This window comes from Bombina bombina, chromosome 4 (assembly GCF_027579735.1).
Source record: "Bombina bombina isolate aBomBom1 chromosome 4, aBomBom1.pri, whole genome shotgun sequence".
Taxonomy (NCBI): Eukaryota; Metazoa; Chordata; class Amphibia; order Anura; family Bombinatoridae; genus Bombina; species Bombina bombina.
The window spans coordinates 284,301,954-284,317,896 of NC_069502.1; the positions used below are offsets into that span (position 1 = coordinate 284,301,954).

General features: G+C 38.7%; 1 protein-coding gene across 1 annotated transcript in view; it reads left to right on the plus strand.

The window, feature by feature from the left end:
• Positions 1 to 15,943, plus strand: part of WWTR1 (WW domain containing transcription regulator 1) — a 167,014-nt gene that overhangs the window by 127,460 nt on the left and 23,611 nt on the right. Inside the window, exon 3 of the mRNA XM_053709979.1 lies at positions 15,292 to 15,497. Within this exon, the coding sequence (XP_053565954.1) occupies positions 15,292 to 15,497 (206 nt within the window). The remainder of the gene's footprint in view (positions 1 to 15,291; positions 15,498 to 15,943) is intronic.

The window sequence follows — 15,943 nt, forward strand, 5'->3', positions numbered from 1 at the left end:
GACGATACAGACTAAACACATCATTTGCAGGGGACTCTATCTATCTATCTATCTATCTATCTATCTATCGGATACTTGTAAAGTGTGGCTAATCACACATGAGGGTCTCACTAGTATTAAAATGATCTAATGAATTAGAGTTATCTCCTTGGGCTGTTCAAAGGTAACAAAACAATGCAAATTGTGTTAAAATAAATTACCATTTAAATGATTATAGGACATTTATTTTGTATGCAGATATTTAACAATACAAAATTATTTGTTTGTAAAAATGTAATACTCCCTTTTTATATAAAGGGTATGGTGTTGCCACCAAAACATCCTAATTGAAATAGCTCTGCATTATCATTAGTGGTGCAGGGTTGAGTTTGGCACGTATTCAACCAGATAAAGCAACCACCATTTTGTTTTTTTTATGCTGACTGTCTTTTCAGGTAAAGCAGCACAAATTATCATCCTGTCCCATATCATCTCACGTCAGGATTTTCTACAGTTTTGTTACAGTGGTTGCAGCAAATACAAACATTTTTAGAACTGAAAAGTGAAGTTAATGCTTTTTGAAATAATGGTCTTTCTTTAATGATAATAATGTTAACCTTGCATAAAGCGCTGTAAGCTACACCTGCTGCTTGTAAAAGATCCAGGAAACTCTAAACAATGAACCATTACATTGATCATGAAAGTTCTTAGCACACGTCCAATAGTTTTCCATATCCTGCTGGCTGGAGGTGTAGCTGTCCCATTGTTTTGAAGGATGTAATGAACTTATCAGCATTTCAGCTTTGTGGAACACTACATAGCATTGGAAATTTCTAACACTGATTTCCTTGACCTATAACACAGTTTCCCTCATGGTTTGCTCCAAGACTTCTTCCTGTTTGTTAAAGCAGCGTTCTAAGGACTTTTATATTATATAACTTTATTAACATTTGAAAAAAGCTATTGGATACAAAACATAACATTAAAGGGACGGTCTACACCTTAGACATCTTAAAATCTTACCTTAGATTAAGCTGCACCCCTTCTTATATCATTCAGCAGGAACAGTAAAAAAAATATTTTAAAATGAAATAGCTTTGAAATAGCTGCCAAGCTCCGCCCACTTATGACATCATTATCTGGGCTGCATATGGCATCCAATCACAAAAGGCTCACTAGTTGGATTCAACAGGCTGTCAATGCTATTCAGCAGAGTGCCTAGATGCAGCCCAGATCGTGATGGCATCAGTGGGTAGAAATTGGCAGCCATTTCAAAGTGGCCAGAAAAAAATATTGATTTCAATATAATTTTTTACCATTCCTGCTGCATGATATAAAAACAGGTGCAGAATACTTTATATAGAACAAGTGTATTTGTAGATAGCATCACTTCTTATTGAGTTTATTTTAAGTAAGAGTTAAGTTATGCCCAGTACCCACTTAATTCTCATCACAGATTCACAGGATATTCCATCTTAGTGCTAAATATGGAATCGCAGGTGGACACAATTGCGTATTTAAGATCCTCCAAGGTATAGCGCATATTTAGGCTGTAATTAGCTGGTATTTTTCCCCCATACTGTTTTTTCCTCTTTCAGTTTCTTATCACTGTTTCATCTACTGGTAAACAATAAAGCTTTCCATGAGAAATATGTTCTGTACTGAATGCCTTGAAGACTAAAACTGTTAAATGTGTATATCATTGTTATTAGAAGTAATAAAATGGGCCAGTATCCTTTCACATGATTCTTATATCAAAGATTTACATTTCTCCAACATAGGTGTGTCTGGTCCACGGCGTCATCCTTACTTGTGGGATATTCTCTTCCCCAACAGGAAATGGCAAAGAGCCCAGCAAAGCTGGTCACATGATCCCTCCTAGGCTCCGCCTACCCCAGTCATTCTCTTTGCCGTTGTACAGGCAACATCTCCACGGAGATGGCTTAGAGTTTTTTAGTGTTTAACTGTAGTTTTTATTATTCAATCAAGAGTTTGTTATTTTGAAATAGTGCTGGTATGTACTATTTACTCAGAAACAGAAAAGAGATGAAGATTTCTGTTTGTATGAGGAAAATGATTTTAGCAACCGTCACTAAAATCCATGGCTGTTCCACACAGGACTGTTGAGAGCAATTAACTTCAGTTGGGGGAACAGTGAGCAGTCTCTTGCTGCTTGAGGTATGACACATTCTAACAAGACGATGTAATGCTGGAAGCTGTCATTTTCCCTCTGGGATCCGGTAAGCCATGTTTATTACGATTGTAAATAAGGGCTTCAAAAAGGGCTTATTAAGACTGTAGACTTTTTTTGGGCTAAATCGATTGATTATTAACACATATTTAGCCTTGAGGAATCATTTTATCTGGGTATTTTGATATAATAATATCGGCAGGCACTGTTTTAGACACCTTATTCTTTAGGGGCTTTCCCAAAGCATAGGCAGAGCCTCATTTTCGCGCCGGTGTTGCGCACTTGTTTTTGAGAGGCATGGCATGCAGTCGCATGTGAGAGGAGCTCTGATACTTAGAAAAGACTTTCTGAAGGCGTCATTTGGTATCGTATTCCCCTTGGGGCTTGGTTGGGTCTCAGCAAAGCAGATACCAGGGACTGTAAAGGGGTTAAAGTTCAAAACGGCTCCGGTTCCGTTATTTTAAGGGTTAAAGCTTCCAAATTTGGTGTGCAATACTTTTAAGGCTTTAAGACACTGTGGTGAAAATTTGGTGAATTTTGAACAATTCCTTCATGTTTTTTCGCATTTGCAGTAATAAAGTGTGTTCAGTTTAAAATTTAAAGTGACAGTAACGGTTTTATTTTAAAACGTTTTTTGTACTTGTTATCAAGTTTATGCCTGTTTAACATGTCTGAACTACCAGATAGACTGTGTTCTGAATGTGGGGAAGCCAGAATTCCTATTCATTTAAATAAATGTGATTTATGTGACAATGACAATGATGCCCAAGATGATTCCTCAAGTGAGGGGAGTAAGCATGGTACTGCATCATTCCCTCCTTCGTCTACACGAGTCTTGCCCACTCAGGAGGCCCCTAGTACATCTAGCGCGCCAATACTCCTTACTATGCAACAATTAACGGCTGTAATGGATAATTCTGTCAAAAACATTTTAGCCAAAATGAACACTTATCAGCGTAAGCGCGACTGCTCTGTTTTAGATACTGAAGAGCATGACGACGCTGATATTAATATTTCTGAAGGGCCCCTAACTCAGTCTGATGGGGCCAGGGAGGTTTTGTCTGAGGGAGAAATTACTGATTCAGGGAACATTTCTCAACAAGCTGAACCTGATGTGATTGCATTTAAATTTAAGTTGGAACATCTCCGCATTCTGCTTAAGGAGGTATTATCCACTCTGGATGATTGTGACAAGTTGGTCATCCCAGAGAAACTATGTAAAATGGACAAGTTCCTAGAGGTGCCGGGGCTCCCAGAAGCTTTTCCTATACCCAAGCGGGTGGCGGACATTGTTAATAAAGAATGGGAAAGGCCCGGTATTCCTTTCGTCCCTCCCCCCATATTTAAAAAATTGTTTCCTATGGTCGACCCCAGAAAGGACTTATGGCAGACAGTCCCCAAGGTCGAGGGAGCGGTTTCCACTTTAAACAAACGCACCACTATACCCATAGAGGATAGTTGTGCTTTCAAAGATCCTATGGATAAAAAATTAGAAGGTTTGCTTAAAAAGATGTTTGTTCAGCAGGGTTACCTTCTACAACCAATTTCATGCATTGTCCCTGTCGCTACAGCCGCATGTTTCTGGTTCGATGAGCTGATAAAGGCGGTCGACAGTGATTCTCCTCCTTATGAGGAGATTATGGACAGAATCAATGCTCTCAAATTGGCTAATTCTTTCACCCTAGACGCCACTTTGCAATTGGCTAGGTTAGCGGCTAAGAATTCTGGGTTTGCTATTGTGGCGCGCAGAGCGCTTTGGTTGAAATCTTGGTCGGCTGATGCGTCTTCCAAGAACAAGCTACTTAACATTCCTTTCAAGGGGAAAACGCTGTTTGGCCCTGACTTGAAAGAGATTATCTCGGATATCACTGGGGGTAAGGGCCACGCCCTTCCTCAGGATCGGCCTTTCAAGGCAAAAAATAAACCTAATTTTCGTCCCTTTCGTAGAAACGGACCAGCCCAAAGTGCTACGTCCTCTAAGCAAGAGGGTAATACTTCTCAAGCCAAGCCAGCTTGGAGACCAATGCAAGGCTGGAACAAGGGAAAGCAGGCCAAGAAACCTGCCACTGCTACCAAGACAGCATGAAATGTTGGCCCCCGATCCGGGACCGGATCTGGTGGGGGGCAGACTCTCTCTCTTCGCTCAGGCTTGGGCAAGAGATGTTCTGGATCCTTGGGCGCTAGAAATAGTCTCCCAAGGTTATCTTCTGGAATTCAAGGGACTTCCCCCAAGGGGGAGGTTCCACAGGTCTCAGTTGTCTTCAGACCACATAAAAAGACAGGCATTCTTACATTGTGTAGAAGACCTGTTAAAAATGGGAGTGATTCATCCCGTTCCATTAAGAGAACAAGGGATGGGGTTCTACTCCAATCTGTTTATAGTTCCCAAAAAAGAGGGAACGTTCAGACCAATCTTAGATCTCAAGATCTTAAACAAGTTTCTCAAGGTTCCATCGTTCAAGATGGAAACCATTCGAACTATTCTTCCTTCCATCCAGGAAGGTCAATTCATGACCACGGTGGATTTAAAGGATGCGTATCTACATATTCCTATCCACAAGGAACATCATCGGTTCCTGAGGTTCGCATTCCTGGACAAACATTACCAGTTTGTGGCGCTTCCTTTCGGATTAGCCACTGCTCCAAGGATTTTCACAAAGGTACTAGGGTCCCTTCTAGCGGTGCTAAGACCAAGGGGCATTGCTGTAGTACCTTACTTGGACGACATTCTGATTCAAGCGTCGTCCCTTCCTCAAGCAAAGGCTCACACGGACATTGTCCTGGCCTTTCTCAGATCTCACGGATGGAAAGTGAACGTGGAAAAGAGTTCTCTATCTCCGTCAACAAGGGTTCCCTTCTTGGGAACAATAATAGACTCCTTAGAAATGAGGATTTTTCTGACAGAGGCCAGAAAAACAAAACTTCTAGACTCTTGTCGGATACTCCATTCCGTTCCTCTTCCTTCCATTGCTCAGTGCATGGAAGTGATCGGGTTGATGGTAGCGGCAATGGACATAGTTCCTTTTGCACGCATTCATCTAAGACCATTACAACTGTGCATGCTCAGTCAGTGGAATGGGGACTATACAGACTTGTCTCCGAAGATACAAGTAAATCAGAGGACCAGAGACTCACTCCGTTGGTGGCTGTCCCTGGACAACCTGTCACGAGGGATGACATTCCGCAGACCAGAGTGGGTCATTGTCACGACCGACGCCAGTCTGATGGGCTGGGGCGCGGTCTGGGGATCCCTGAAAGCTCAGGGTCTTTGGTCTCGGGAAGAATCTCTTCTACCGATAAATATTCTGGAACTGAGAGCGATATTCAATGCTCTCAAGGCTTGGCCTCAGCTAGCGAGGGCCAAGTTCATACGGTTTCAATCAGACAACATGACAACTGTTGCGTACATCAACCATCAGGGGGGAACAAGGAGTTCCCTGGCGATGGAAGAAGTGACCAAAATCATTCTATGGGCGGAGTCTCACTCCTGCCACCTGTCTGCTATCCACATCCCAGGAGTGGAAAATTGGGAAGCGGATTTTCTGATTCGTCAGACATTGCATCCGGGGGAGTGGGAACTCCATCCGGAAATCTTTGCCCAAGTCACTCAGCTGTGGGGCATTCCAGACATGGATCTGATGGCCTCTCGTCAGAACTTCAAAGTTCCTTGCTACGGGTCCAGATCCAGGGATCCCAAGGCGGCTCTAGTGGATGCACTAGTAGCACCTTGGACCTTCAAACTAGCTTATGTGTTCCCGCCGTTTCCTCTCATCCCCAGGCTGGTAGCCAGGATCAATCAGGAGAGGGCGTCGGTGATCTTGATAGCTCCTGCGTGGCCACGCAGGACTTGGTACGCAGATCTGGTGAATATGTCATCGGCTCCTCCTTGGAAGCTACCTTTGAGACGAGACCTTCTTGTTCAGGGTCCGTTCGAACATCCGAATCTGGTTTCACTCCAGCTGACTGCTTGGAGATTGAACGCTTGATCTTATCGAAGCGAGGATTCTCAGATTCTGTTATCGATACTCTTGTTCAGGCCAGAAAGCCTGTAACTAGAAAGATTTACCACAAAATTTGGAAAAAATATATCTGTTGGTGTGAATCTAAAGGATTCCCTTGGGACAAGGTTAGGATTCCTAGGATTCTATCCTTCCTTCAAGAAGGTTTGGAAAAAGGATTATCTGCAAGTTCCCTGAAGGGACAGATTTCTGCCTTGTCTGTGTTACTTCACAAAAAGCTGGCCGCTGTGCCAGATGTTCAAGCCTTTGTTCAGGCTCTGGTTAGAATTAAGCCTGTTTACAAACCTTTGACTCCTCCTTGGAGTCTCAATTTAGTTCTTTCAGTTCTTCAGGGGGTTCCGTTTGAACCCTTGCATTCCGTTGATATTAAGTTATTATCTTGGAAAGTTTTGTTTTTAGTTGCAATTTCTTCTGCTAGAAGAGTTTCAGAATTATCTGCTCTGCAGTGTTCTCCTCCTTATCTGGTGTTCCATGCAGATAAGGTGGTTTTACGTACTAAACCTGGTTTTCTTCCAAAAGTTGTTTCTAACAAAAACATTAACCAGGAGATTATCGTACCTTCTCTGTGTCCGAAACCAGTTTCAAAGAAGGAACGTTTGTTGCACAATTTGGATGTTGTTCGCGCTCTAAAATTCTATTTAGATGCTACAAAGGATTTTAGACAAACATCTTCCTTGTTTGTTGTTTATTCCGGTAAAAGGAGAGGTCAAAAAGCAACTTCTACCTCTCTCTCTTTTTGGATTAAAAGCATCATCAGATTGGCTTACGAGACTGCCGGACGGCAGCCTCCCGAAAGAATCACAGCTCATTCCACTAGGGCTGTGGCTTCCACATGGGCCTTCAAGAACGAGGCTTCTGTTGATCAGATATGTAGGGCAGCGACTTGGTCTTCACTGCACACTTTTACCAAATTTTACAAGTTTGATACTTTTGCTTCTTCTGAGGCTATTTTTGGGAGAAAGGTTTTGCAAGCCGTGGTGCCTTCCATTTAGGTGACCTGATTTGCTCCCTCCCTTCATCCGTGTCCTAAAGCTTTGGTATTGGTTCCCACAAGTAAGGATGACGCCGTGGACCGGACACACCTATGTTGGAGAAAACAGAATTTATGTTTACCTGATAAATTACTTTCTCCAACGGTGTGTCCGGTCCACGGCCCGCCCTGGTTTTTTTAATCAGGTCTGATGATTTATTTTCTTTAACTACAGTCACCACGGTACCATATGGTTTCTCCTATGCAAATATTCCTCCTTAACATCGGTCGAATGACTGGGGTAGGCGGAGCCTAGGAGGGATCATGTGACCAGCTTTGCTGGGCTCTTTGCCATTTCCTGTTGGGGAAGAGAATATCCCACAAGTAAGGATGACGCCGTGGACCGGACACACCGTTGGAGAAAGTAATTTATCAGGTAAACATAAATTCTGTTTTTAGAAATTACCTATAATTCTTGGATAGAGATTGTGATGGAAATGACATTTCCAATTACAAGAAAATACTACTGCTTAGTAGCAAATCTACTTTTTTTTAAATTAATTTCCATAAAAATAGAATGGAGTAATGAACAGAATCATGTTTTCTTGTGTGCTAAAACAAGCATTGTATAAGACATTAAAAAGCATAGGTATGTAAATGCCTTCAATTCTTCAGCTGATTGCCCAACATATTTTGTGTTGCATTCCTATGTATTAACAGTTCTCAGTAGCATCATAATAACAATATTTACTTTTACTAACTTTTTTTGTTTGTTCTCTCTTGCTTTCATTCAAATATTCATGGTGAGTACTCTAATTTTCACTCCTAAATAATATGATTAAATAAATCTTATTTTGTTGGCTTTTGTTTATAAGCTTTTGAACCTAGTGCAACTGCTCTGTGTTTGTACATGTTGTGTTGTGTATATATACTTTTTTTTGTATGTGGCGTTAACGTCATTTTTTTTTAAAGGACCACTAAATACACAATAAAAAGACAATGCAACAGCACTTACTTTGACGTTGAAATGAGCTGTAGAATATTTTCTGGCAAATTTCAAAATTAATCCAATTATCCCTCCCTCTGTATTATGTGATAGCCAACAGCAATCACAAAATGCATATATGTATATACTGTGCACTTTTACACATGCTCAGTAGGAGCTGGAGCATTAGAAAGTGTGCATATAAAAGGATGTGTATGTTGTTTTGATAATGGAAGTATATTGGAAAGGGTTTTTTTTAATTGCATGTTCTATATGAATAATGAAACTTTAATTTTTACCTTAGTGGTCCTTTAAATAAATAAAAAGTAATAAGAAACCAAACATAAACATAATCAGGACACACACTAATGCCAGAAAAAAAGTATTGGGGACTTTTGTAAGCAAGGCATACTAATCATAATTCATCATAATCATATATATGTGCAAAATACAATGTCCTATTTTATTCCCAAAAAAGAACTGTAGGAAATATTGTGTTCTAGATTAGTGTTTTTTAACAGTCTGATCAGAGATGATGACTATTCAGTGAGAAAGAAAATGGTAAAAGTTAATAGGAACTCATTACCAAAGGAGGTAGTGAATGCCAATACCCTAGATACATTTAAAAATTATTTGGATACATTTCTGTCTATAAACAAAATTCATGGATATAATTGCAAGTATTAAATGGGTCACCTTTTAGTGGGATTATTTAAGCTTAACTGGAGCTTTTTGTATATATTTCAGATTTGTATAGGTTGAACTTGATGGACTTCAGCCTTTTTTCAACCTCATCTACTATGTTACTATGTGTGGAAATTGAAAGAAAAACATATCCCAGCTTTGCATAAGCAATTTAAGAATTGTTCTTCACCGGAATACTTAATTAAACATCACAGTAAAATACATTGTGTGGCGCCTATTTCTCCCCCTTTGAAAATATTCTTCATATCAATATGGATTCCTACCAGATTAGAAATGTGTCCAGATAAGAGTTCATTGTATTCAAAGAAGCTGTATATACACTCTTTTAGAAAGATTGAGCTCTCTTCCACCCCCAGTGAGAAGTTGATTTCTGCTAAAGCTTCTTTATGTAATTTTTCTACAGCCAATACTCAAACAGATACCACAACACTCGCAAAAGGACAAAGTCTATGCTGTAGCTTCTTTGACTTTTTTGTGTTAAAAGTTATGTTTAAAACAATGAGAGACATCATAGGGAGGTTATGTTAAAATGGTTTTGAAATAGAAAGGTGAACATACTTAAGCTGATTTGCTTGCCCTGCCCATTAATACTTTAAAGGGCATCATTATGATAGCATTGTATGCTTTATTTCATTAGAGCATGTATTTTTTGCATTGCTGACCTTAGCTAGCTATGCATTTAGCCCAGACAAAGGGGTTAAACACAAAGTTAAAGTGCCTCTCAGGTGTCATAAGCTTTACAGTTCCCAAGTAGAAAACCACCAAGTTACTGCTGCTCCTCCCAGGTTCACCTACTCTTATTTTGCTTGGGAGCTCCACTGCAGGGGTTAAACACATAGTTAGCTATGGTCAGTAATGTAGAAGTTACAGTGACTTTTTTACAGTATACTGTCCATTTAACTTTGTATTTAACCCCTTAGCAGATGATTAAACACATATGATTTTATTATTTGCTTGTATATAGCCCATTAGAGAATTTACTTTTTTGCACATGTATGTCCCTTTAAGAGGTCTCTTTAATTACTGTAGATCAATATGTTGAAGTGAAATATTTTTCCAATGTGAAATAGCAGTTGCTTGAAGTCACAATCCAAAGTGTATTGCAAACATGCTTTTAATCAAGTATGAAATGCCCCACTGTGCAGTTTATTTTTTACTTTTATGTGTCGTTAAGGACTTATTTATAACTGTTAAATGGCTGCCAGTGAAGAAGAGCAACGCACAAGTACACAGTCTCCTTTGCGCACATACACAGGTGTGAGAGGCCCCCTTTGTCAGCAGGTTATTGAATAAATGGGTTGTGTATGTAAAATCATAGCTTTCATTTCGTTTTGTATTTTCCTTAAATAAGTTGCAGATTTTTGGAACGTAGTTTGTCCCTCATGAAAAAAAGAGCATTTTCGCTGATCTTGTTGGAAGGCTAACACTACTTCTGAGAAATATGTGCAACAAACGTCTCTTTGTTGGCAGAGACTGGGAAGAAGGGGGGAAAAGGGCCAACATCTCTTTTCTCTCATTTGCAAAGAAATAAGTGTTGTGAAAAAATCAAGCTGGTGGGGTTTTTGTCCACTGAGACACAGACATATGGTTTCCATCAGGCTCAAGTGCCTGACACCTGACATTGGACAGTTCTCTTAAGTTAAGGTGAAGACAAAGAAATGGTGGGAAGGATAAACTGGCTCTCTGCTGAATCCAGCTTGCTGACACAGGGATAATAAACTGTAGCTAAAAGCAACATGTGCATTTGCCACCTATCTGCAGGTCAGCTCCTTAATACTGCTGCTAACTGCACTCTCTTGCACACCTGCTCTCTGCTGTGTCTCCGGTGTGTAGGCTAACGTGTAATGCTGATTGAATGCGGTATGGCACTTAGTCTCCTGGAGAGAGCATACTTTCTCAAATCATAACACATTAATAACATACTTATATAACAAATCAGTTGTGAAAATGGTGGAGGGATTTAAATTTATATACAGTGTGTGTATGTAGGTTTGTGTGTGTGAATATATATATATATATATATATATATATATATATATATATATATATATATAATCTGGAGTCACTCTTACTAATATTATATAGGGGTCAATCACAATCCTTTATCAAATGATTTTCAACAGAAAATCACAATTAAAGTCTGTGGGGATTATTTTTGCTAAATCATTCGATACATTTTTCCAAAGGATTGTGTTCAACCTCATAATGTTGGCTTGTAGTTTTATATAACTATACATGAGCATTAAATCAAGCTGTACAAAATAAATAGCCATATTTATTGCTTTCAGTTTAATGCTAATATTAGCTCAGTCTCCCCTAAAGTAAGCGGTTAATGACAAGACATTAGATGAACCAGGGAATTAAATAACTGTGTGACATCATCTCTTCTCATGTGTTTGTGTCATAAATAATTCATCTTTGATGGCATCTTAGTATGTTTCTACTGATATTGTGAATATTTAGTAATTAGTGGTATTTCCATAACTGAAAATGGCAAATTCTGGGTTTCAGCGTAAGCTGTTAGTTTACAGTGAGTGTGCTGAAGCCCTGTATAAACAATAAGTTCCTTTTGTGCCAGTGTTGTGTGGGTCCCTGCTCAGTATGTACTTCACTTTACAATTTGTGGGCTATATTACAAGTGACTTGATATTACAAGTCAATAGTAAAGTGCGTTAACCAGAGAAGGGTTAACACGGATGACTTCGCTGGAGTACAACCTATTCTTTCAATGGGTATTGCAAACATGCTAACTGGCGCTCATATTACAAATGGAAAGTTATAGTTTGCGCTTGAGCTAAAGCTGAAATCCGCGCTAGAATATTTAGCCCAACTTCAGAGGTGAATTAAATGGTAAGGGTTAAAAAAAGTTCACAAAACACATAAAAAAAACATTATAAAGTATTACACACATATATACTTTTTAATAAAAATATATCATTTTAATATTATTAAGATATTTTGACTGTTCATGCTCTTTATGACGTTATCACACTCCACATATGTTAAATAGGAATGTGTGGAATGCGATTATGTCAATCAGCAACATGCGCACTCAGAGGGAGCAGATTCTGGCAAGGAAGTTGACAAGGAAGTTGTGTCAGATCTTGCTGCCGCTACGCATGCGCTGTTGAAATGTAATACTGTCCCACAAATTAAAAGTGCATTATTTATTAATATATATACACACACACAAATAAGTCCAAAGAGAGCACTCACCGTGTTACAAAAAGTTTTAATCCATATTGTTAACGTTTTCGAGGAGTGACTCCTCAAACGTTAACAATATGGATTAAAACTTTTTGTAACACGACGAGTGCTCTCTTTGGACTTATTTGCATATTACTGTGTGGGATGCACCCCGGCTTAAAGAAGAATAGTGAGTGCTGGTCTTTTGCACCAGATATATATATATATATATATATATATATATATATATATATATATATACATACACACACACACACAGGGCAAAGCTAAATACCCTTCTCACGGAGATGAAATATGCGACAATGTGCTTTCATTGAACTGTGTGTGTGTATATATATATGTATATATATATATATATATATATATATATATATATATATATATATATATATATATATATATATATATATATATATATACATACAGTATCTCACAAAAGTGAGTACACCCCTCACATTTTTGTAAATATTTTATTATATCTTTTCATGTGACAACACTGTAGAAATTACACTTTGCTACAATGTAAATTAGTGAGTGTACAGCCTATATAACAGTGTAAATTTGCTGTCCCTTCAAAATAACTCAACACACAGCCATTAATGTCTAAACCATCAGCAACAAAAGTGAGTACACCCCTAAGTTGAAATGTCCAAATTGGGCCCAATTAGCCATTTTCCCTCCCCGGTGTCATGTGACTCGTTAGTGTTACAAGGTCTCAGGTGTGAATGGGGAGCAGGTGTGTTAAATTTGGTGTTATCGCTCTCACACTCTCTCATACTGGTCACTGGAAGTTCAACATGGCACCTCATGGCAAAGAACTCTCTGAGGATCTGAAAAAAAGAATTGTTGCTCTACATAAAGATGACCTAGGCTATAAGAAGATTGCCAAGACCCTACAGCGGTTTCACAGGCCAGGTTCCACTCAGAACAGGCCTCGCCATGGTCGACCAAAGAAGTTGAGGGCATGTGCTCAGCGTCCTATCCAGAGGTTGTCTTTGGGAAATAGATATATGAGTGCTGCCAGCATTGCTGCAGAGGTTGAAGGGGTGGGGAGTCAGTCTGTCAGTGCTCAGACCATACGCAGTACACTGCTTCAAATTGGTCTGCATGGCTGTCGTCCAATTAATAAAGATACCAAGAGAATGAAGAAAATTTGATAATAGGAGTAAATTAGAAAGTTGCTTAAAATTGCATGCTCTTTCTGAATCACAAAAGAAAAAAATTTGGGTTCAGTGTCCCTTTAAGACTTCTAAAATATTGAACTGTGGCTCCCAAGTGTTAGGAGGTTGGCATCACTGCTTTAGAGCAAGCCATTTATGCATTACTGATAATAGTATTGCAGCTCCCAATATGTAACCAGTGGTGATTGACGAGTCATGTGACTGCCACTCTTGACTGGCTCATCGATCGCTTCCTGCTTGTTAACTGCAATACTTGTGTGTTTAAACACTTTGTAGGGGTTAACAAATTGTTATCTATAGTTCAGAAATGCTGGAAAAAAATGACATACTTTAATTACAGTATGTAACTTTTGAATTAGAATATCCCTTCATTAAAACAGGCTTTGAAAATAGTTCTGCTCGAGTAAAATAGTACATTGGACAAAATGACTAAGATGCTGTCAAGAAGAAAAAAATATTAACTTTGTATTCTGTGGATCCTAAATGTTTACACAGCATTCTTCCACTGATCATTTTAAAACAGCTAATCACGTTAATAAAAACAAATCCATTGCTTTTATGTGAAATATTATGCTGAATATTCATAAAGAAGCACTGTTTTTTCACTGCTCACTCTGCTGCATACTAGTTTACCTTTAAGGAAGCCCTTTTGGTGAACCCTCCATATGGTGTTATTATTCTTTAGAGCCATGGATTTTTTTTCTTCAAACTTTCCAGGCCGGAGTTTAAATATCTGGACACTCCCATAGATAGAGTTTCACATTCAGATTTAAACTGCTGAAAAATATGTGCTTGGGATTAACTGAGGATCAGGTTGTATGCATCTAAAGTGGGTGGCCTAGGGACAAACATATGCATAATGCTTCCTTGTTTACTTAAGTAAAATACAACTCTACAACACCCTACTCTTCTACCTACATAAAATAAGGTTATATGCCAGCTTTGTGGCATCAAGGTATAATCAATGTAGAAAATAGCAGAGACCACCTCCCTGTATTCCCAGTTACATTTGTTACTCAGAATTTGTTTCTAAAACTCTACTGGGTTTTTTGTAACATCAGATATATATGAAATACATTTGGTGCACTGGTTTTTGTTCTGTCATTTGCAAAGTTAAAAATTGTACAACTCAAAATCTGAAAGAATAAACACATGTTGTCCAGTATCATCACATTAGTTATTGTCTAATTGTCTTCTGGAGTAGTGCACATTTGTGGTTTTGAACACAGCATGCAGTACAAAATTAAAATAGTTGATATACTACTGGGAGTCATATTATAAGTCTAATTAATCATTTGTATAGTAACTCATATTCTGTATGAGCAGAGTGGTCTTGGTTTAGTTCTCCTTTGATTTGAGCATTGTGTTAAATTATATTTCTTTCCTAAGATATAAAGAGTCCACAACATCAAATGTTTAAACACTTGAAAGTGATGCAGTATAGCTGTAAAACGCTGACTAGAAAATATCACCTGTAAAAAAGAAAGATATTTTACCTCAAAAGTTTCTCAGTAGCCACATCCCATTGTAAAGGACTTCTAAGCAGCGAATCAGTATGTCTGTCCCGGGACAGCGGAAGGAGCGATCTTTCATGCACACTCATCTTATTTCCCTATTCATATGATATATGATACAGGGCTTGACATTTCCACTAGCCCTGGGCCAGTAAGAAATTGATGCAGCAGCATCCGACACACATATAAAACATTATTACATTGCATACAAGATATATATACAAGATATACAAGATATATATAGTCTCCTGAACTTACGTCCCTGTTCACACTGTATTAATCATAAAAGTTGAATTTTGACTTCAATATCTGCTTAAAGTAATCATTTTTCATCTTGCAATTTGTTTTTAAACATGTTTGGTGCTTTTTCATATGCATTACTGTTTTGTTTATTTTTTATTTTATTTTATTGAAAGTCACTTCAAACCGCAAGCTGATTTTTAATAAATCTTTTTTTTTTCCATATCTGGCGCTGAATGCGTCATCAGTAAAAGTTTATTCCTTTCTAATGGGTGAAATTGTACTTGTTCTCCCCTATAGTGATGAATCATCAGCATCAACCACAGATGTCTTCCAGTCCAGCAATATCACAACAGAACCACCCTACTCAAAACCATCAAGCAGCATTGATCAATTTGCCGAATGCACTGACAAGTCAGCAACAGCAGCAACAGAAGCTTAGACTCCAGAGGATCCAGATGGAGAGAAAACGGATCTGGATGCGTCAGGAAGAACTTTTGAGACAGGTTAATATATATTAAGATGTGGCAATTTCATATCTAAATAAACAACTCCATCACAGATCCACAAGATAAAGTCATGGTTAAATGGATATGAACATTTTATATTTTCATTTTTTGGATAGAGCATTTAAAGAGACTTTTTAGTTTACTTTTATTATCACATTTACTTTATTCTGTTGGTATCCTTTTGTTGAAAAGCATCTTGTTAAGCTCAGGCGCAGCAATGCGCTAGTGAATGCTAGCTGATGATTGGTGTCTACACACATATACCTCTTGTCATTGGCTCAGATAGGTCCCAGCAGTGCATTTCTCCTCTAGAGTTAACATAAAGGGCTTGATTTATCAAGCCATGGCGGACAGGGGCGTACATATGCGCCCCCCGCCCAGCTCGCTTCTGGCGGGCAGCAATCCACTGGCGATATTCAGCACGCAATCGCTATTTTGTGCTC